At 38.4% G+C, this 23,267-nt stretch overlaps 1 protein-coding gene across 3 annotated transcripts in view; it reads right to left on the bottom strand.

The window, feature by feature from the left end:
• The window catches only part of KIAA1328 (KIAA1328 ortholog), a 230,727-nt gene that overhangs the window by 15,606 nt on the left and 191,854 nt on the right, over positions 1-23,267 (bottom strand). For all 3 annotated transcript variants that reach the window (XM_045849863.1, XM_045849864.1, XM_045849865.1), the window contains 2 exons: positions 19,887-20,068; positions 10,228-10,336 (listed from right to left, as the gene is read on the bottom strand). In XM_045849863.1, coding sequence (XP_045705819.1) covers positions 10,228-10,336; positions 19,887-20,068 — 291 coding nt within the window. The remainder of the gene's footprint in view (positions 1-10,227; positions 10,337-19,886; positions 20,069-23,267) is intronic.

Below are 23,267 nucleotides of genomic sequence, written 5' to 3'. Positions count from 1 at the left end.
TTTCAGAGTTCAGTACCCTGGAGAAGACTCACCAAGGAAATAGCATCCTCACCTACTGCTGGCTCAACAAAGAAATAACATATTTATGTCATATGTTCCAAGGGTAACCTTAGGGTTTTCCCAACTATTGGAACTTCAGAGTATGAAATTTTGAAATGGGTTTATGTCCTACAAATGTGAGTCCTTTGTTTTCTTTTAAAATATTGTTTTAAATTATGTGGGTGATATATCATTGTTGTAGAACATTTGGAAAATACAGAAAAGTGTGAACAACAAAATAGCTCCTACAATCCCTTCACCTACAACTTAGAAAGATTTCCTAAAACCAAGGACTGGAATTCTAAGTGACTAGTAAATATAAGCTGTTGTGCATTTTCCCAGGACAGTATGTTCTTCCTCTGGTAAGAATGTTTTGACAAATTTCCTTAGGCTGAATTCATTTCTTGGAATTATGCTATGTCTCTATTATTTCTACCTAGCCCATTTGTTTCTGTTTTCTTCTATAAATAGTGTGTGCAAGAGAAATGGATGATTATATTAATAGCTTTTAACAGTGGGAATTATAACAACAGCCCAGCATCATGGTTTAATTAAAAGCAACATCTTTTAATCAAACACATAAGAATTTCAATGCATTCAACTATTCTTGGTGGTAATGCATTGCTGGCAAGGAATTTCCAATTATTAACCCAACTTAAACAAAACACTTCAGACTGGCTGGGCTTTTCATCCTCCTGATGAAAGATGGAGGATGGAGGGCATATTTATAACTTCACAGTTTCTTTGAACATATTCAACACATTCTTTTCTGAAGTTTTCAGATTATTCCTTTTCATTGTCATCATTTTATGTGCATCATTTCATTAGGTTTTGTTCTTGTTTTGTTATTTATAATCTACTCAAATGGAAAAATATAGCAAATGCTATTTTGACTGTGTGTATGTGTGGTGTGTAAACTGTTACTAGATAGAGCTAAAATGATAGTTCTGGGTCTAGTACCCAACATTCTAGGAAGCTGTTTGAAAGACCTAAGGAGAAATTCTATTTAATATCTTGAAACTGAGTTTTTTATTTTAATTTTTTATTACTTAAAATTTATTGTGTATTTCTTTCCATTACCATTTATCCCTCTTATGCTGCCTCCCAGCAATCACCACACTGTTGTCCATGTCCACGAGTCCTTTTTCCTCAGTCCCTCCACCCCCTAACCGCCCCACCCCACACAGCTGTCATCCTGCTATGAGTCGGTCGCAGCCCAAGTGCCCATCAGTAGATGAGTGACTAAAACAACTATAGGACATTTACACAATGCATTACTACTTGGCCATAAAAAAGAAGAACATTTTACCCTTTGCCAGAGTATGGATGGAACTGGAGAACATTATGCTAAGTGAAATAAGCCAGTCAGAGAAAGACCATATGATTTCACTCATATGAGGAATCTAAGTGAATAAACTGAACTAACAAGAAACTAAGTTTTCATAGTAATAAAAAAACCTTACAATGATATGTAATTTGTATGAACATATATTACAAGTGGATAGATCTGGACATGTCTGACACAATTCCAGAGGGATGACAGGCAGTGAGTGAGTACGGTCAGCATCATCATGTGTGGCCTTCACTCACACACGCTCTGGTGTGGAGGCAGTGAGGTCTGCTACTGAACCCCACCACATAAACCCAAGTGGTGCCTATGGGCTCCAGTCTGAGGTTAGAGATGTCAGTTTAGCTTCCATCTCTCTGCCTTTGGGAGAATAACACATTATCATTTCCCGCTGGGTACATGAAGGGGATCTGTGGAGTACATAAAATATTTGTGTAAATGAGTAGGGGAGATAAAGTCTAATTTAAAAAAAAGTCACTGTTAGGGTTCTGGGCACGAGTGCAAGGAGGCACCGCTACCTGCTTGTTGTGCACAGTTGAAACCACAACACCTGCCCTTCTCTGAGTGGCTAAGATTCTTCTTATCAAGTTATAAAACAGATTCCTACTCTTAAAGTAAGTTTGATTCCTACCCTAAACCAGAATTATATCGGCTTAGCGTTGATACCTCAGAACCAAATCCAAGTTTCAGGCAGTATGAAAGAATGAAAAAACTCTGAAATTTGGGACTGGAGCAAAATTCAAGCCTTTTCTTCTTCTGTGTAGTGTGACTTGGGTCAGTCACTCAGTTTTTCTCAGCTCTCATTTCCCCATTAGAAAATGGGATAATACTACCACTTAGCTCACAGGGCTTTGGTGGAATTTAAATGAGACGATGAATCTTAAAAACATTCTTTCAACTCTAAAGTACTATGCTAAGAATTGTGAACAGATACATAATTTTCAGCATTGCACATTTATTACTAGCATAATAGAAATATGTTTCTTGAAACCCATGGCTGCTGTTAATCCAGAATTTTGTTGCCAGAGATAAAACAGGTCACTGTTACAATTATTTACATGATTTTTCCTTCTCTGCAATATAAATGGTTACTGGCACTGTGATGTATGAAACTACACAATTCTTAAACTGCCTGTGGGCTAAAGGCTTGGTTTAAGCCACAGACAATGAAGAGGAACAAATTCATAAGTGTTTGTCCCTCCTCATGGCACAGCAAAGTACCAAACAGCATCTGTTGTTCTAGCACTTAAAAGATTATATCATCATAACTGGAGCCAGAAGCAACCGGATGTTCATGTCAAGTTACTTAAGGTGGAAATAAAGATAAAAAACACTGTCTTCTTAAAAAATTGTATGTATTTAAGGTATGCAACATTATATATATATGTATATATATGCGGTAAAATGATTACTACAGTCAGGCTAATAACATACGAATCCTCTCATATAGTTCCAATTTGTTTTTGTGGTGACAACACTGGAAATCTCCTCTCTCAGAAAATCTACAATATTCAGTACAGTATTATTAACTGTAGTCATCATTTCAATTTCTAGATTTCTGGAACTTATTCATCACATGGAACTGCGGCTTCACACCCTGAGACCAACACCTCCTTATTTCCTCTACCTCCCCCCGCCACCGGGTACCCACTGTTCTACTCTCTACTTCTGCGGTTTTTAGATGCCATATATAAGTGAGATCTTGCAGTATTTCTCTTTCTGTGGCTGGCTTATTTTACTTAGTGTAATGTTCTTCAGGTTTATCCACCCTGTCACAAACAACAGAGTCCTTTTATCAGGCTGAATAATTCCAGAGTTCATAGTGACTGTCAACAGACACTTAGGTCGTTTCTGAGTCTCAGCCCCAGTGAACAAGGCTTCAGCGAACACGAGGGTGCAGACAACCCTTTGCAGCACTGATTTTCCATTTTCTTTGTGTCTACACCCAGGAGAGGCAGAGTTGGATATGATGATAGTTCTACTTTTTAATTCTTTGAGGAGCCTCCGTATTGTTTTCCATAAAAGCTATACCAAATTACAGTCCCATTAAGTAAACAAAAGTTCCCTTTTCTCCATATCCTTCCCAATAATTGTTAGCTTTTACCTTTTTGAAAATACCCATCCTAATAGTTGTGAGGTAATATCTCACTGTGGTTTGGATTTGTATTTACCTGATGATTAGTGATGTTGAGCATCTTTTCAGACATCTATTGGCAATTTGTATGTCTTCTTTGACACAGGGCAACATCCATTCATGATAAGAACTCTCAACAAAATACGTATAGAAAAAAAATTTCTTCAATACAATAATGACCATTTATGAAAAGCCCACAGCTTTTCCTCTAAGATGTGGTACAAGGCAAAGATGCTGCCCTCACCACTTCTGTGCAGCAAAGTACTGGGAGTCCAGCAAGAACAACAAGGCAAGGCAGAATAATAAAAGGCATCCAAATAAGGAAGAAATAAAATTGTTTCTGCAAACAACAAGATTCTAAATGCAGAAGACCCTAAAGACACCACAAAAAACTGTTACAACCAATAAACAAACTCGGGAAAGCTTCAGGATACAAAATCAACATACAGAAATTAGTTGTGTTTCTTTATACCAAAAGTGATCTATCTGAAAAGGAAATCAAGGGGGAAAGTCCCATTTATGGTAATACGAAAAAAAATGAACATACTTGGGAATAAGTCTAACCAAAGAGGTGACAGATTTGTACACCGAAAACGGTGAAACACTGATGAGAAGAACTGAAGGACTCACATAAATGGAACAACATCTCCTGCAAACAGAAAGATGAACAGTACTCCCTAGAAATAGGCTAATTCCAGCTTCAGTTCCAAAAATTCACTAATCAGGCATGGTTTGGTGGGATCTGTCTTTCCAAATCTCTCTCTCTCTCACTCTTACTCTCACTCTCACTCTCCCTCTCCCTCCCTCTCTCTCTCTCTCTCTCTCTCTCAAAGGCTCTGGTCAGATAGTAGCTTGGTTAAAGCAGTGTATCCCAGTCAGGGCACATACAAGAAGCAACCAATGAATGCATAAGTAAGTGTAACAAAAAAATCAATATTTCTCTCTCTCTCTCTAAAACCAACTTTAAAAAAGAGAAAAAAATTTTTTAAAAAGGGGGTTGAAAATACCAGTATTAACTCTTATGAGTCAGGGAAGAACAGAGAGAAGAGACCTTAGTAACCTTTTCCTTCAGGGACTGAGAATGTAATCCTACTGCTGCATGCCTGGTATTTGCCTCTGTGGACAGTTTGGAATAATCATTACTGTGTTGTCACATGACTGAGAGAGAGATACTCCACTAAGTATTTTAAAAGTGACGAGATGTCTGTTTCATTGAATAATCCCAGAAGATACTGTCTTCATTTGTAATGTAAAATGTATAGGTCACATACCTGAATAGAAAAAGACACCAACACACAAAGGATACACAGCCGCAAGACTCCTTTTCCCAGTCAAATATGAAATAAAAGATTTGAAGATCTAAAGCTACATTAATGCAAATGTCTGACTATTGCAAGTATATCTTTTGATTAAATTGGTATACATCAAATACAATTAGAAAGGTAATTTATAACGAAGAAATCCATAATTCTGCATTTTAATGGGGATGACAACTATAGTTGGTGGTTGCTAATTAACATTACTTCTTTCAGTCTGGTGGCCAGATATTTCTTGTATGATCTTTATTGCTGGCAGTGGACATACCTAATTCTGGAATTAAAGGGTTAATTATCACAAAAGGGTTAATTATCAGTAACATTTGTGCTAGTTACAAACGCATAGGTAACCGGCCCAGGTCTGGTTTCACACTGGAGAATAGGATCAAGTACAATCACTACACTTGACTCAGTATCAGGACAGAAAAAGGACTGAACTGTCTCCGTGAAGGAGCACCTGCCCTCTAGGTAGGTGTTCAGAAGGACAAGGGGAAAAGTCCTCCCCAGCCCTCTCTCCTGGTGGAGTGATTACAGGGTGTTGCCTGTCCCAGCCAAGCAGAAATGCATGGCCCTGTTTAGTTCATTGGTGCCACCCTCTTGTGCCAAGATGACCAGTGTGCTCACTCCCTCGGACAGCTCAGGGGTGTGATTAATCCTGGAAGCCCGAAGTGAAATGCAGAGACAGAAGCATTATAGTTCCCAGCACAGAAAACTATAAAGCCCTTCTTGCTTGTGTTATAAATTACTTATTTATTTTGTTAGCATGAGACAGATGAGTATTTCTACATACAAAGGTGCCCAGCTAAAATCAAGATAAGTGATATTAATGTCCTATGGTCAGTATTATTGAACCTCAAAAGAAATAAACTTTATGAGTCAATAAATATTACATTTGCAACATAGTTAACATTCCTTTACTGTCTCGAGCACTTATTACACATGGTAACTGCAAGTCTACAATACATTATTCATATTTGGGGTGTCACCGAGTGATGGATTGCTGTGGGAGAGGCTGTCCTTTAAATAAATCAACAAATAAAAATGCAAATGTTAACATTTTCAGCCACAACTTTTCCACCTTGAATGGGGAATGAAAATTTCACATTATATTGACAGGCAGCAGAGAGAACAATTAACAGCCTATGCTGTGAATGAGAAAGACGACTTTGCCACGCCTTGTTGTATCACCTGCATATGGAATGATATGGGGCTCTTCTGGGTGTTAGTGCTTTTCAGAGAACAAAGGAAAACCTGTCTCCCATTAGCATATGTCCCACCCATGCTCTCTTGCAAGTCTCGAAAATTCTTGGAATTCAGGGTGACCAGGAAAAGGTCTTTTACTCCTGTTTACCTCACTACTACCTTCAAGGGTTTGTTGCAACAAACAGCAATACGTTTTTCTTTTGCATCAGGTTTTCCCGATATAACTGAAAAGCAGTCTATAAAAAATGTCTTTTCTACACTTTGAAATGAAAATAATTCAAATAATCCTGATTCTGAAATCTGGAAAGCAACCACTGTGCCTCCTCGGTAACTGATTTTCGTAGCACCGAGTCTTTTCCGACTCTGCACTTTGTGGGATGGACATGGAATGTGCCACTGTGCACATCTAAGGGTTACGTGCGCTACACATTGTTTTATTTAGCCAAGTGCTCATTATTTAGGAACATTCTGAGAATCTATATTTAGCTGATTTGCAGTATTAAGAAATAACAGATAAAGAATCCTTTTCTTAAGGCCCGTAAATATGAGTCTTCACAGCAATTTTAACCAGCCTTGTAAAACTCCACAAAGTTGATATGGTCCATTCAGAAACTGTGTGCTGAGGATGTTCTACAAAACCCTCACTGGAGAAGCATTTTCTTTTCCTTTTTCATGCTTCTCTGTAAACTGAAATGTAACCATCAAATGCATATTAAAGTAGTGTTAAAGATCTCATTTTAACCTTCAACGGCAGGGAAATTCACTAAGACTGAAAATCCAGGTTCTCTTTCCTCTTTACCTGTAACTCTCCTAGAGAGATCTCTCAAGGTGAGCAAGGATAGACCTCCTTTGGGCAATAGACCCTCAGCCACAGCATTAAGTGGTCCAAGGTGGGAACCCCATCATTATTTCAGAACCACAACTCGTTGTGGATCTTTGGCAAAATAACAGCAGCGTTAAAAGTAAAAAAAGGGGTACTAAACAGAGAATGTGGTAAACTAGTTAAAAATTCTTTTGATTGTGAGTAGCCTCCAAAATAGGGAGGTTTTCTTTGTCAACTACTATGATATTTAAGATCTTGGGCTTTGGAATCTGAAATGCTAGTTTACCTTTTATTGATTGGCCATGAGACCTTAGGCAAGTCAGTCTGTCTGAGCCACAGTTTCCTAATTTTTAAAATGATGGGGGCAGTAGTACCACTTCATAAGGCTGCGGTGAAGATTGAATTGGATAATGAATGTAAAGGACTGGGAATATTGTAGGTGCTTAATAGATGACAGCCACTATTGTTATCCTCTGTCATTTCCCAAAAGATCTTTACAATTAAAATTGTCTTCAACTTTGTATTCATATGATAACATATTAGGTACATGAGTGCTAAATCATATTCCCAAGTAAAAATAAGTCAAGTCCTTTTGGTGCTGATATTTATATATTCAGCCTCAAATATGTAAGTGAGAGATGGCTTATTAGATATGAGAATTTTAATAACATGTTCCTTTTCCTGATTCCAAAAAAGGCTGATCAAATTATTAAGTCTTCATTCAAATTTTCTGGTATAAGTAAATGTTGATAGACCTTTAACTGAAGTACAAAATCCTCTATAATTTTTGATATTAATTCAGTCAATTAAACTTACAGTGCAAGTGTATAGCCATTCTGTGATAAATTGGAAGGACCTGCTGCTAAGCAGAGTGTTTTTTTTTTGAAAGATAAGATTAGTTTGTGGTTCTATGGAAATCCCTGCCAATTACCATTGTCAACAAGGAAAAGGCATGTGTACAGAAAAGGTCTCCATGAGTTCAACCTGGCCAATTCTAGGTGCCAAATGAAGGCCTCTCTCCTGAGTAAGGCCCATTAAGCATCAAGAATTTTCCACTGCTAATTGCATAAAACTCAAAATATGTATTATGCAAAGAAAAGGCATCCAAAATGCAAAAAAAGAAATACAACTGTCACTATTTTGCAGATGACATGATACTATACATAGGAAGCACTAAAGATTCTACCAAAAAATTATTAGAATAAATGAAATCAGTAAAGTTGCAGGATACAAAATTAACACATAGGAATTAGTTGCATTTCTACACACTAATAACACACTATCAGAAAAAGAACTTAAGAAAAAAACCTTATTTACAATTATGTAAAAATACCTAGGAATAAATTGAACCAAGGAGATAAAAGAACCTATACTCTGAAAACTGTAAGACTTTGATGAAAGAAATTACAGATAACACAAATAGACTATGCTCATGGATTGGAAAAATTAATATAGTTAAAATGTTCACACTACCTGAAGCAATCTGCAATCCCTATCAAAATACCAAAAGGTCTCTTTCACAGAATTAGAAAAAAAATCCTGAAGTTTATATGCAACCATAAAAGGCTGCAAATAGCCAAAACAATCTTGAGAAAGAAGAATCAAGATGGAGGTACCATGCTCCCTGATTTCAAACCATACTACAAAGCCACAGAAATCAAAACAGTATGGTACTAGCATGAAAACAGACACATACATCAATGAAATAGAGTGCACTGCCCAAAAATAAACCTATGCATATATGGTCAATTAATTTATGACAAAGGAAGCAAGAATATACAATGTGAAAAGACAGTTTCTTTAATAAGCAGTATTAGGAAAACCGAACAACTATATTGGAAATAGTGAAATTGGAGCACTATCTTACATCATATACAAAAATAAATTCACAATGGATTAAAGACTTGAATGTGAGACCTGAAACTATAAAACTCCTAGAAGAAAACATAGGCAGTAAACTCTTTGACATTGATTTTAGCAATATTTTTTAGACTACTCTCTTCAGGAAAGGGAAACAAAAGCAAAAATAAACAAATGAGACTATATCAAACTAAAAAGCCTTTGCAGAGCAAAGGAAACCATCAACAAAACAAAAAGGCAACCTACTACTGAGTGGGAGAAGATATTTGCAAAGCATAAATCCAATAACAGGTTAATATCCAAAATATGTAAAGAACTGATACAATTTAACATCAAAAAACAAAGATTTTAATTAAAAATGGGCAGAGAAGTTTTTTAAAAAAGAGACATACAGATGGTCCACAAACACATGAAAAGATGTTCAACATCACTAATCATCAGGGAAATGCAAATCAAAACCTTAATGAGATATAACCTCAAAGAAAAAAAACCCAAACCAACAAATAAACCCCAAAACCCCAATTGTTAGGAAGAATTTGGAAAAAAGGGAACCCTCAGGCACTGTTGGTGGGAATGTAAATTGGTACAGTTATTATAGAAAACAGTGGAGGTTTCTCAAAAAATTAAAAATAGAATTACCATATGATCTAGCAATTCTAGTTCTGGGCATTTATCATAAGAAAACAAAAACACTGATTTGAACAGATATATGCATCACTATGTTCACTGCAGCATTATTTACAACAGCAAAGATAAGGATGCAAGTGAGGTAACTACTAATAGAGGAATGAATAAAGAAGATGTGGTATAAAAATAAGAAATCTTGTTATTGTTTGGTTTATATTTTGAACTTTGAAACCCTAGTACATGGCTGTGAGCTCTGTCCAGATGCTGGAGATAAGAGTGATTGAATAAATTAACTTGGGAAACACACACATACACACACAAAGATATGGTATATATACATAACAGAATATTGCTTAGTTATAAAAAAGAATGAAATGTTGCCATTTGCAACAACATGAATGGACTTAAAGGGTATTATGCTAAGTGCAGTAAGTCAGACAGAGATAAACAAATACTGTATGATTTCCCTTACACACACATATGGAATCTAAAACCAAAACAGGAATGAATAAAGGAGAACAAATTCATAGGTGCAGAACACAAACTAATGGTTACCAGAAAGGGGAGGGGTTGAGGGAAGGCCGGTGAAATAGGTGAAGAGGATTAAGAATTACAAATTTACAGTTATAATCTAAATAGATCATAAATATATACTGTACAGGATATGGAATACTGTCAATAATATTGTAATAATTTTTGTGGTAACAGTTGGTAACTAGATTTATTGTGGGAATCATTTTGTAATGTATATAAATATCAAATTACTATGATGTACACCTGAAATTAATAGCATATTATGTCAGTCATAGATCAATAAAAAATGTTTGAAAATATCCTTATGTGGAAAATGTTAAATTCAAGAATCCTTAGAGCTTACCGGGAAGTGCTGTGTCGGAACGACGATGGGGTTGTGCTTACAGGCTCCTTGTGGCTTTCTGTTGTCATGGGAGATGTGGACACATCTTTCCTAACTCCTGTCATTGTCCCTATATGAACAATAAGGGAAGTAATGTGGGCATTCAATAAAAATAAATTACAAAGTCCATTCTGAGTAATATACTAGAGATTATAGGAAACCCTAAGCTTTGAAATTAAGCATTTCCCCCTCTCCCTGAAATGAAACGATGACAGATGGAAAACTCAGCAGGTTGTTTTGATTTTGTAAACATCAGAGATTTGTAATATCTTGTTTTAAAAAAGTACATTTGTGCAATAACAGACCAACTACAGATTTTTTAAAAGCCTGATGCCCTCTCGTATTCCTGCTGATTTGGGTTTCCTGTGAAGATGCCCAAGATGGTAGACTGCTTTATTTCATTCCCCTGAACTGCCATAACAAAAGATCATTCTCCTCTTTGAACAACAGAAAATCCCAGAACTTTGTATCTCCAAAGTCCCCAAATTAAACCATCCTAACCCCCCAAATTTTAAGGCATAAATGAGTCTTGAATGTTTCTTTCAAAGAACTCTACATTGGGCTAAAAGAAGTGTTTTATTAGGAGAGGTTCTCAACTACCCACTCCAGGGCTGATCTGGCCTCTGTTGCTTTCTAACAAGCAATGGTTAGTTGATAATTTCTTTTCTGAAGTGCTAAGTAATAATAAGACATGGACATAAATATGTGTTATTTTTGTTTGAATCTATTAGTATTTCTAATAATAACAATTTTCTCCTCCTCCTTCTTCATATTATTTTCCAAACAACACAAACAACACATCCCTGCCTTTTTCCTGGGAGACTATGAGAATCTCATCCACAATTTTCTCCTGGCTCCTGGGAGACTGTTATCCAGACCACTCAAAAAAGTTACTTTAGGAGATTTGCTCTTCCTTTGAGGAAAGGGTGAATATTCAAATAGCACAAAGACAACTTTGGTGTGTAGGGAATACCAGACCCTAACATGCCAAGAATACAGTGGGCTACCTTCGGGAATGGCACAGTTTAGGTGTGGCCACAGAAAATCAGAACAAGAGAAAGCAAGAGTAATGTCTATAGAGATTAGCACCCAAACCACCACCATGAACCCTGGTGTTCCAAAGCTGTGCTCAATATTCACTGCTCACTGGTATGTGTAGATGTAACCACTAGCCATCTAAAAGTACGGTTGTCTTCTCTGTATCCACAAACCTGTGGGACCCTCAACCCAAACCAGTACATTCTCATACCAGAAACAAACTCATCAGTCCACACAGTGTTTTCAGTCAGTAAATATTTACCAAGTCCCGAATGAGAGGCAAGGGCTGGTACCAGGATTAAGCTCAAGTTTAGTTTAGGAGGAGGTGAAGGAAGGTGTGAGAATATTCTGAACAAGCTACTGTAACAGAATAACAACAAAAAAAAACTTAAAAAAAATCATAAATGACCTCAGGCAGTATAAAGTAATAATAACAGATATAGTATGCTTGGTATGTGCCTCATACTATTCTAAGTCTTTTCCATATACCATGTATTCTTTTTTTAAAAAAAAAGTTTCACTGAAGTATACTTTGAATACTATAAAATTTAAGCAGCTTAGGTGTACAGTTTGATAAATAGTAGCAAATCTGTTTGGCTATGAAAGCATGGACACAATTCAGTTTAAAAATGTTTGTCATGGCATTGCTTATGTATTTTCACAGCCCAGTTTTATAGTATTCCACACTCCAAACACTCCCCTTACGCCCATTTGTGGTTCCCTTCTCCCTGACTGGTCTGTTACTGTCCCCCTCTAGCTCTGTTGCTACAGCTCGGCCTTTCCAGAATTAGTTACATTTATTCTCATAAAAACCCTTTGCGATAGATACTATTTTTATATCTAACTTACAGAGAGGGCAATAAGGCATGAGGGACCTACATGACCTGCCCAGGTCACAGAGCTAGTCAGTGAGGGAGCCAGCACCCACGTCCAGACGACCTGATCCCAGGGTTTCCATCACTATGCTAGTTACTGCCATTAAATGATACGAAAAGTCTGAGGAATTAAGAATTGAGGAGATCACACTGGCTATAGGATTAGGGAAGATTTAATGCAGGAGGTGGAATTTTGATAGGAAGGATTAAGGAGCCTGGAACTAGCAAAAGCATTAATTTAAAAACCTCAAGGCTAAATATTTAGTATATTCAGGAAATATTTATTGAGCATCATTATGTACTTGTACCTTGCTAATCAATTTAAACCACTTTACATGCATTATCTCCTTGTAGTTAAATTAATTGCTGTCCTCACTTTATAGATGAGGAAGTGGAAAGTGTGAAAAGGTCAAGCAGCGTGTCCAATATCACAGGGCTGGTAAGCAAGGCTGGGTTTTGAATACAATCAAGGTCTGCATTGCAAACTCTTAAACACCATGCTAGTTGGCCTCAACGACAAAACAAAACAGCAACCATGACAATACAATTCACCAAACTGGTCTTCAGAGAGATGACTGTCGGGCAGAATTTAGAGCAGAGTGAAACAGAGAGGAGGCGGCAGGTGAAGCAGTTCACGTGCACTACAACTGTCTGGGTGGAACCCTGGGGTGGACGGGGAGGTTAAGTGGCAAACAAGAGCAGGAACGGCTGAGCAGGGCTCATGGGTGAGGTGAAGGGAAGAGATGCCTGGTAGTGACAGAACCAAGATCTTTTTTAGTCACTATCACATAAGGCCTGAACACTGGTCTTAGTTTGTGCGTTTTGACGCTTATGTCAAAATTTGGTTGAGACAATTGACATCCGATGGGAACAACAGGAAGAAGAAATTTTAACAGAGGGTGCAAGGACTTTTGATGGGATCCTTGCATGGGCTTCAGGAACGTGTGAACCCCTCCCAACTGCAGGCGCAATACTGTGTGTATACATGCTCATTCACTTTTCTGGGCGAAGAGACCGCAGCTTTCACCGAAGGAGGAAAGGTGACAGGACCCCAGAGAAGTGACGAGTGATGCTCTAAGGCAGGGACCGACGTCAGTGGACGCAGATCCTGACGGTGCTTCAGGGATGTGGGAACACCATGCCTTACAGCAAGTTTACTCCTGTTTCTAATTTTCTAAGCTCTGTTCATTGAGTTTCTAGAAAGCTACATTATATCAGCTTTTAATTATATTCATCCTATAAAATTTGATGTAATGTTTACTATGCCAGCAGTTACATACAGTATAGTCACAGAACTACACATCTTTCTACATTTACATATGCACACACAAAGACAATGTACACATTTCAAAAATAAAAGCATTGGTAGGAATATCATCCATTAGGTTGTTAAATTTCATCTACAAGAGTATATGTTTATATATAGTTGAATACATGTGAATACAGCTATGTAAATAAACACGCATTTCTGCATGCACAGACGGGGTGGAACATAATGGATCACGTCCTATCTGCACACGGCTGGGTATGTGTCTGCCCATCCATCAGTCAAAATCTTGGAAGATGACTTCTCAGAGTGCAGTGTTCATGACAGCTCTGCTTCTGGGCCCTTCGTTACGTTTTGCCATTTAGAAACAGCCAGGCTGTGTCACACATCCAGTTCCGTTTAAAGACCGATGAGGAACACACCAGCGCGACCCCTCTCCAATCAAGAAAGGGTCCTGGCAGCACTGCCCCCCGCGCGTCACCAACGTCCACCCTCAGCACCGCCGCTTCTCCCCTCCGAGACCCCGAAGCCAGCCACTGTCCTCATAGCAGTCCCTTTTTGTTCTTCAGTTTTACTGTTTAGATATGCACCCCCACAATGCGATGCAGTTTTGTCGCTTCTGAACGTTATAAAATAGAATATACTATGTATACACACATATATATGTTCCCTTTAAGATGTCTTTCACTCAACATTGTATTTATGAGATTTATCTATGTCGATGATTTACAATGCTGCAGTTTGTTTTCTTTGCTAGATAGCATTCTTTTTATGCATCCATTCCACTGCTGACAGACATCTGGAGTGGTTCTGGTTTGGGCTATTAAGAAGGCTGCCGCTGTGGCAGAGGATGCCAGTTATCCACTGAAATGCACTCTCTCCCCCTCTTCCTGGGTACACAGCTAGACTGTAGTTTCCAATCCCCTTTGTAATGATGTGTGGTCAGAAGGAAAACTGGTGGACGTTACATGTGACACTTCAGGACTGGACTGTCCTATAAAAACCTCCCAGTGTGCTCTTCCATTCCCTCCCTCTCCTTGCTGACCTGCTCTGGCAGGACCAACCATGAGTTTCCTGTACAGGGTCGGTGGTAAATATAGTAGGCTTTGTGAGCCATCCAGGTCCTGCTGCAACTGTTCAACTGTGCAGCTGTATCACGAAAGCAGCCACAGACAACATGTAAAAAAATGAAAATGGCTGTGTTCCAATGAAACTTATTTGCAAAGCAAGCAGTGGGCCAGATGTGGCCATGGACCAAGTTTGCCACTCCTGTCTGTGTCACTGCACTGATGAAGGTGACACTGCAGTGATGAAGGTGACCTTGGAAGGCACAAAAAGATGGCAGAGCCATCATTCTTTGGAGCAGAGCTGCTGTCCAACTAAACTTACCCTGGACCATTGCAAAACAAAGAAAGAAACTTCTTGTTCTTGAAGCTATTGATTTTTTTCTGTCTACTTGTTACCAAAGTTTAGCCTACCCTAACTGAATATACAGCTATGGACATATTTGTAATTTAATCATTGTGTGTATGAGATTCTCTCTAGTATATATACCTAGAAAGAAATTGCTGGGATACAGGGTATTTGTTCCTTACCCGCTCTGACCATCTCAACGGATACAGAAAAAGTTCTGATAAAATTTTATGCCCACTATAATAACAACTCTCAGCAAACAAGGTGGGAACTTTTATAACATGATAGATAGCACCAATGAAAAACCCTATAATTAAAATCATACGTAATGGTAGAAGAGCATCATAGGGAACTATGAAATCAGGAACAAGGCATAAAGTCCACTTTTACCATTTTATTCCACATTGTAATGAAAGTCCTAGACAGTATAATGAGATAAGAAAAAATAAAAGGCATAAAGGTAAAAAAAAAAAGCAGTTGTTATAGACTGAATTATGTCCTCTCCCCTTGCCAAATTCATGTTGAAGTTCTAACTCCCAGTATACCCCAGAATGTATTTGTAGAGAGGGCCTTCACAGAGGTAATTAAGATCAAACGAGGTCATTTGGATGGGTCCTAATCCAGTATGACTGATGTCCTCGTATGGAGAGGGAGATGCACCAGGGAGGCTGCCCACAGCGAAAAGGCCTCATGAGGACACAAGGGGCAGACAGTTGTCTGCAAACAAAGGAGAGAGACCTCATGGGAGAATCTCCAGAAGGAAACCCAAGGGAACTGTCACAAAAAAAAGGGAATGTACTACATCTTAATTAGGGGTATTTATGTAGATACATACACTGTCAAAGTTTCTCACACTGGACACTTAATGCACTTGCAATTTTATTGCATATAAATTAAATACAATTAGTATAAAAGAAAATGGAAAAAACCCCACAGTTTTCTTGACTTTCAAGGCAGAACTATTTTTAAGACTCTACTGTTATCTCTTTGACATTGCCAATCAATCACCATAAGGACTTTGAACGGACACGCATGTACTCTTCTTACATCACTAAGTCATTGCCAGTACTGAGGTCAAAAGGTCTAACTGATCAGATTCTTTCTGTGGGAAAATAGGACAAGGACACAGAGAGAACAGTCAATGACCATATTGTTACTTTAACTCATTCAACAAATACGATGAGCATCTACCACATATTAAGTGATGGTCTAGGAAATGGGGATACAATAGTGGGCATGTGGGGTGCTTATATTTTAGTTGAAGAAATATAAAGTATAAATAATAACTCAGTAAGTTATATAGTGTTTTGAGATAGTTCTTGTTATTATGGAAGATACAAAATGTAGAGGCTCTGGTTTAAGTGACAAAATTCCATATATAGTGACTTCAATACTCAACGCTAGCCTCTTGCATTTGAATTCCTTTTTTGAGTGGACAAGGCAGGACAATTTAAGTTACATGCCTGGATTTATTCATAGCCCTATACTCTGCTTGTCTCCTGTGTTCTACTCATAAAGGCATTGATTTTTAATGGATCTTTCAGCTCAGCCTTCTGGGAGTCAGAAGTAATATTCTGTGGTACAACAGATGAAACTCATGATGAAACACAATCATGATGATGATGCTACTAATAAAATAAACCTAAACGAGTGCTCCTTAAGAGGCAAGATGGAAACGATTTCTGCACTTAGGATACTCCAACTGGTTTACTTCTTCAGTCATGTCGCCTTTCAACCCATCAGGGGCTACAAAGAGCACTTGTTACAGCAAGCACATGTTCACTTGGACCAACAACTAGGAGCTCCAGAAATCATCCCTCCCTTTGGATAAGTCTACAATAATCCTCTTCCAGTTAAATAAAAGAATGTGTTTAGAAGCCCCTCTGGGAGCTTCGATCAGTGACGGCCGCTGTATATTACATAACCTAAAAAACACGCAGAGACAAAAATGAAAGGCATGGTCAATGCCATCAGCTAAATTGAAATTACTCCAGGTTCAGCCTTGCTCAAAGTTTAAGGAGACTCAGAGATCAATGAAAGAGGGACGAAGAGGAGGTGGCTCTAAACGAGGGAGCAGGCTTCAGGGTGACAGAGGCAGGGGCAGACAGCGACGAGCCCCGAAGCCTGGCATTTCAGTTCTGGAACTTGTGTGCTCAGCGGGCTCGCAGCCTCCACTAGCAGGCGAGCATACGAGGAAAAAAATGCCCTCAGCTTCTCGGGCTCCTTTGAAAGGGAATCAGTGATTGCCCAGAAAGAGAAGGTTTGAGACCAGCTGGGAGAGAATGAAAACACCGCTGTGTAGGAAGGAAGAGAAATCTTTTCTCCAGATTTGTGCTTTTGGCTTAGAAGTTCTTGACCCAAGTTTAGATTTCCTTAACTAATGTCTCCTTTTTTGCACATAGTACAATAAAACCAACTGAATACAACCCTAACATTGTTGAGTGAAAAAACAATCTGTACCTTAAGTGTAACCCTGACAATACTACACATATTTTTGTGATCACAAGGTTGTTTCTTGAGATAAGAGTCAGGTCCTTTTTTTTTTTTTTTTTTTTACATGTTTAGTATGTATAAAGTTGACAGAACGGTGAGGGGGACAGGAGAGGTAAAGGAGAAAGAGACTAATAATAAAGATTAATGGTTTTGCAGTAAATGTCCTGCATAGTACTTAATAATTAAAGGATAAGAAAAGAAACAACGGACAGAAAACAGAAGAAAAGTGTATTAAAAAATTCAGATACACTGAAGAGGGGAACACAATTAAGGAGAGGAAAAACCAAGCAGTACAACTTAGGCAATTAGTGTTAGGTCACCGGTCTTACGATAAACAGGTGGCCACCCCTCTGCAGCACAGCTTGGAGAGCCTGCCTCCCGCCTGGTGGGGCGCCGCAGCGAATGCCACTGCAGTGACTTTGCCGGTACTGGAGTCCGTGTGTGCCAGCTCTGCGGTGGGCAGGATGACTCGAAGGGGCCCTCTGTCAATCATCAGGTACGCTGTAATTTTGCTAATGCTCCATATTAGAATAAAAGAGAAAATACAAGATAGCCTTTCTTACAAATAAAAGTTAGTGATTCCTGTGAGTTACAATGCCTTAAGAGAGAACTTTTGTAAAGATGAACAAGTTTCTAGTTTTCACTGCGACACTATAACTCCTCCCCAAAAAAAGAGGAAGAAAAAAAAACTAATAAAAAAAATAAAACCCTGAGTGAAAACTGTTCCTGAAAACTTTGCAGAACTCTAACAGCTTTCTCTTGGTTAAATTGATTGGTATAGCAACATTATAAAATGACTATTAGGATTCATTGTGCACAACAGAAAGTGCCGAAATGTCAGCAGACTACACAGCAAAAAGTAATGGGTTCTGAACCCCTGTTAGTCAAAATGATTTTGTTTCAAATTAGAAATTGATTTTTTTTTTTGACACAAGCCCTCTCCCGGCGTCCGGCTTCTGTAGCTGGGCCTGAGAGAGATTAACGTCCACCAAGGCAAGGGCTGGCTGGACGACACCTTTCTCACAGTGCCTTTCCAGCTGTAGCTTTCTGAGGGGCCGTGGTCTGAACCACTCACACAAACTATTTGTCCTTTTGCTATTACACTCTGGTTTTCTATTTTTGCCATTTTATTTTAGTGCTGACACACAACACAAACTGGGTGACAAGTTAAGAGAAGACTACGTTAAGCCCTGCGGTGCAACTGCCACGCCGACTTTGACGGACTCTCCACTCCTGAAAGTGCAATGACTGAAGAGGAGCGGAAGCCAAGGCAGGAGCTGCCCCTTCCTGACGGACTGCCAACAGAGGGAGCAAAGAAGAGTCCACCTGGGAGGCCGAGCCCGCTGAATGTCATTGCTGTTTCTAAGTGTCCTAACGCAGTGGAGGTCTGCTGAACTTCTCCCCTGTGCCAAACAGAAGAAGCTTTTGCTTTTGTTTCAAATTATGGATAGACTCCCTTGTGAAGTTGGGACTAATAATCATCTCTCAATTATCTGGGAGAGGATTAAACAACTTAGAGGTTGATCGTAATTAAAACAAAACAAAACAAAAGACAAAAACCAAAAACAAAACAAAACAGGACAATGCTGGCTGATGAGGAGGAAAGGCCGAGGTGCTACACCGGTAAGACCTTCTCATAAAGCACTGCATGTGTGTCCAGTAGGAGAGTGCCAGTGGCCAGGGAGAGGTCGGTTGCTGAATCCTAGAGATGGGCTGGTGCTACCAGTTGGAAAAGAGGTAAGTCGAAGGAAAGCAGTGTGAATGGCTGTGAGCAGAAGAGACAAATGTCCGGAAGGGAGCTGTGAGCAGAGGGTGCTCTGAGGCCCTTTTCGGCCCTTTGTTCCCTGTAGCTCTCTTCCGCACAGAAGCTCAGACCTGTTCCGTTCTGTTCCAGACTCTTTCCCTTAATAATTCCAGGACAGATTAAGCCAAAGGCACTCCAGAAACAACTCAGAATTAAATTTAACTGATTCACTCAACATTTTACACCATTATTTATAACTGATTTTAAAAAATATCCATGACATATAAAACAGGAAGAATTACTGGTACTTAAAAGACTACTAGGCAATATATACTTAAAACTTATGAGGTTTTGTTTCAGCCACAATGTAGAATTTATCCATGACCTCTCCTCCACCCTCCCCATACTTCCAGCAAATTGAAGATGAACTGTGGTTGTTAGAGTTTACTTTCTTAGCAGAGATTTATGTTCATTTTCTTGTCCTCTTTACTCACTTTGAACATTACTTTGTGTCTATGAAGATACTTACTACTGAATAATTCTTACAGTTTGTTGCTTGCAAAAAGAGGGACAAGTTGGATAGTTTCTCATATGAGTATTCTCAGAGAAACACTGATATAATTCACTGGTCTAGACGTGCTACCTGTGGCCTTGCAGGCACGTGTCAGTTTGTAACATATTTAACTCTTGCTCAGGGTTGCAGGAAGTCACCTGGAGTTCATGGCTAGCAGACACCAGCAACCACCTCCTCCAACAGGTTCTCATTTTGCTACAGAGATGCCAAGCTTACCTCTTTGGGGTCGATACGTATCTTCCTTTGAACATGAGCGCAGGGCATCATCTTCCGTATGTGACTGAAACCCAACGGTCTTCTTCTCTTTTCTAGTCTCTCCACTGGTGGTGAACTCTTGGTACTTTTTGATGGATGATGATGTTCCAAGCAGCCAACCATCACCTGTTGATTTCAACAAACTGAAAAAAAATAAATACGAATGAGCTGCAGAGAGCACAGAATGGATACAGATCACACAAAGGCATATAAACTCAGCATGAGTTGAAATACAACTCGTGGTAGTAAAAACTTTCTTTTTCTTTTTTTTAGGAATAATTTAAATAATTTATTGAAGATCTATTTTTTTAAACCCTTACCCCAGGACACATTTCCATTGATTTTAGAGAAGGAGGGAGGGAGGAAATGGAGGGGGGAGGGGGGGAGAGAGAGAGAGAGAGACACACACACACACACACACATACTTGATGTGAGAGAGGAGTATTGATGGGTTGTTTCCTGTAGGCACCCAACCAGGAATTGAACTTGCACTCTAGGCATGCGCCCTGACCGGAATCGGACTGGCAACCTTTTGGTGCATGGAACAACGCTCCAGCCAACTGGGACATGTGGCCAGGACATACTGAAGGTCTCCTTTGTGTCCTACCACAATAACGTGGGAGAAGAAATGGTCTTTATCCTCCAAAGCCTATGTTTGGAGTTGGGGAAATGAGACTCAGGCCCATAAAACTACTAGTAAAGCTACAGATTATGACTAAGAACCAGAATGTCTGTAGAAGAAAAAAGTATGCTAAAGCAAGGCCTGCATAACTACAATGTTTCCAAATACTAAAAATGAATATTAGGAATTAAAATATTACCAATTTGCCTCAAAGTGCATTTGTGTTTCTCATTTTCAATTGTTATAGTATTTCTTATGTACCCAGAGTATGAAAGAAGGTAGTATAACAGTGCATGATGTAAAAGAATTTATCTCTGTCCTCATATAATTTCATTATAAAGCAAACAAGGTAAATATGAAATAAAAAGAATTTTAATAAAAATAAACACTTGTGCATATGTTTTTCTAATAAATTGTGCCCCCACCTTAGCATATTTCCTCTTACAACATTTTACTTTTTGGAGAGTAATGATCTGATGATGTGTGTATATATATATACATCCCTTATTATACTACCAGCCTTTCCTTGTAACTTAAGTTCACCACAGACCCATAATACTTTGGTTTTTTCTTCTGTTTTTCCATAAGCAAAGTGAAAATTAAAGTGAAAAAAAAAAAAAAGACTTTTACTCAGTAAGTAAGATCCTAAAAGTTAAGGTGCTTACACTCCCCAGCAGCAGAGATCATCTCTAGACAAGAAAGAACTGACAGAGTATTACTGGGTCCACTACTATTCTCAAGGGTCCTGGGGCCAGAAGTCAAATCACATAAACCCATCAAAGCCGCCGGCCTTCTATCGATCAGAATGTTTAGTAATATTGGTTCACATTGTAATTTATTAATAAAAGAAAAGAAATTACATGGCTTCATGAAATATGGCTTTATATGGGAATAATGCAATGTATTATTACATTTATATTCTTTAATTTTTTTTTTAAACCAGAACCCAGGGATCACTCTCCCATGAGGAACAACTAATGGATGTGTATCTTAGCTCATACCACGTCCATTCACGGTCCGGGAAAACAGGAGAATAAAACGACCTCACTATGAATGTAAGATAAGTCAACTGCAACCCCAAAGCCCCAAACCCAGGCAACCCAACAACTACAGGTCTGCTTGATGATGTGACCACGACTACTGGCCTCCCCCAAATTCATTCATTCTCCGCTCAGCTGAGCTCACAACACCAGCCAATTCTGTCTGATCAATTGTAGCTCTGATTGCTTCCTGCTCCTTTACTATCCCAAACCCCATCCTGGTAATCCTCTATCTCAACAAGGAACTTAGTTTCTAATTTCCTTGAAATACAGATGACTGCATAAAAATCTGTTCTTTTATTTGCATTTATTTCTATCTTTATCCATCTACTATTCTTCTCTTAATATCTCTGAAGAAAATTATACCTTTTATTCATATTGTTGATACCATTTTGACCCATGCCCTCTGTGACTATGGCCTGTCAATCATCTCCTTTTCTTAATACTTATAGACTCCTCCTCTTCTCAGCTGGATTCCTTCCTAGGACTACAAACAAGATCAAACTTTCCATTAAAAATCAAAACTAAACCTAAAACCAAAACCTCTTTTCTTAAGTGGGGAGCATAACACTCAGTGTCGGTGAGGGTGTGCACACCAGTGTTTCAGTGCACTGAAGGAGCTGCTGACTGGCTACTGCCCTTCTGTGGATGACAGGTCGACACAAATAAAATAAAATAAAAATGTATCTGCCCTCCTAATAATTCTTGTTTTAAGACATTATCCCATAAAATCACCTAAACAACAGTATGTGCATGTTTTTTAAAGGATGGTCGTAGCAGTATTATTTGTAATAGTGAAAAACTAAAGGCAAATATTTTCAACAGGAGAGTAAGAAAATAAACTATGATACACTCATCATAAGAAATGCTGTTTAGCCTTTTAAAATATAAGGTATGTAGTTCTCTATACATAGTTCTATATATATTGTGGAGAAAGTTCATGATATACTAGAAAGTAAAAAAAAAAAGCAATTTGTAATAAAAGAATGTATACTGGGGTCTTATTTTTGTAGAAACAAAAATATAGAAAATTTTTTAAAAGTTTTGAACAGATAAATGCCAAACCAGAGAAGTAGAAATAAAATGGATGACTTTTATAATTTAATTTATATACTTCTGAATGTTTCAATTTCTTTCAATAGGCATGTACTTTTGTAAAAAAACAAAAAGTTTCACCATCACTTTTATATTACCGTCTCTTCTCTCCTTCCCTTCTTTGCCGGACTTCTAGAAACAGTAATTAATTTTAACATACATACCTAGTAAAGCGATATTTTAAAGGACAAATCTAGTGGGCCTTTTCTTTTTCAACAGTATTGTTACTAGACTACTTCTCAACAATGGGTTCCTTTCTTAGAACTTTTTTCCCCTGGACTTCATAATATACATATTATCTTGATTGTTTTCATAATATTTGTATTATCTTGATAGTTTTAATAGTTTTAAGAGACTTCTACTCTGATTCTTTTACTGGGAACTCTTCTACTTCCTCTCCTGAAACGGCAGCCTTTCCTGAGGATTCTGTCCTTGTCCTCCTTCTTTTTCTCCTTAGCACTTTCTCAGTGATCCTTGCCACGCCCTGGTACCCTCAACCAAGATTTCTGAACAGGTCTGTCCAGCCCACACTGCTGTCCACGACTGCTGACCTGGTCAGGTATCTGCGGGAAAGCTGCCAAGGGA

The sequence above is a fragment of the Phyllostomus hastatus genome, unplaced genomic scaffold (genome assembly GCF_019186645.2).
Source record: "Phyllostomus hastatus isolate PE091 unplaced genomic scaffold, TTU_PhHast_1.1 phas_contig_80, whole genome shotgun sequence".
Lineage (NCBI taxonomy): Eukaryota > Metazoa > Chordata > Mammalia > Chiroptera > Phyllostomidae > Phyllostomus > Phyllostomus hastatus.
The sequence above is the reverse complement of the archived record's forward strand: the minus strand, read 5'-3'. Positions and strand labels throughout refer to the sequence as shown.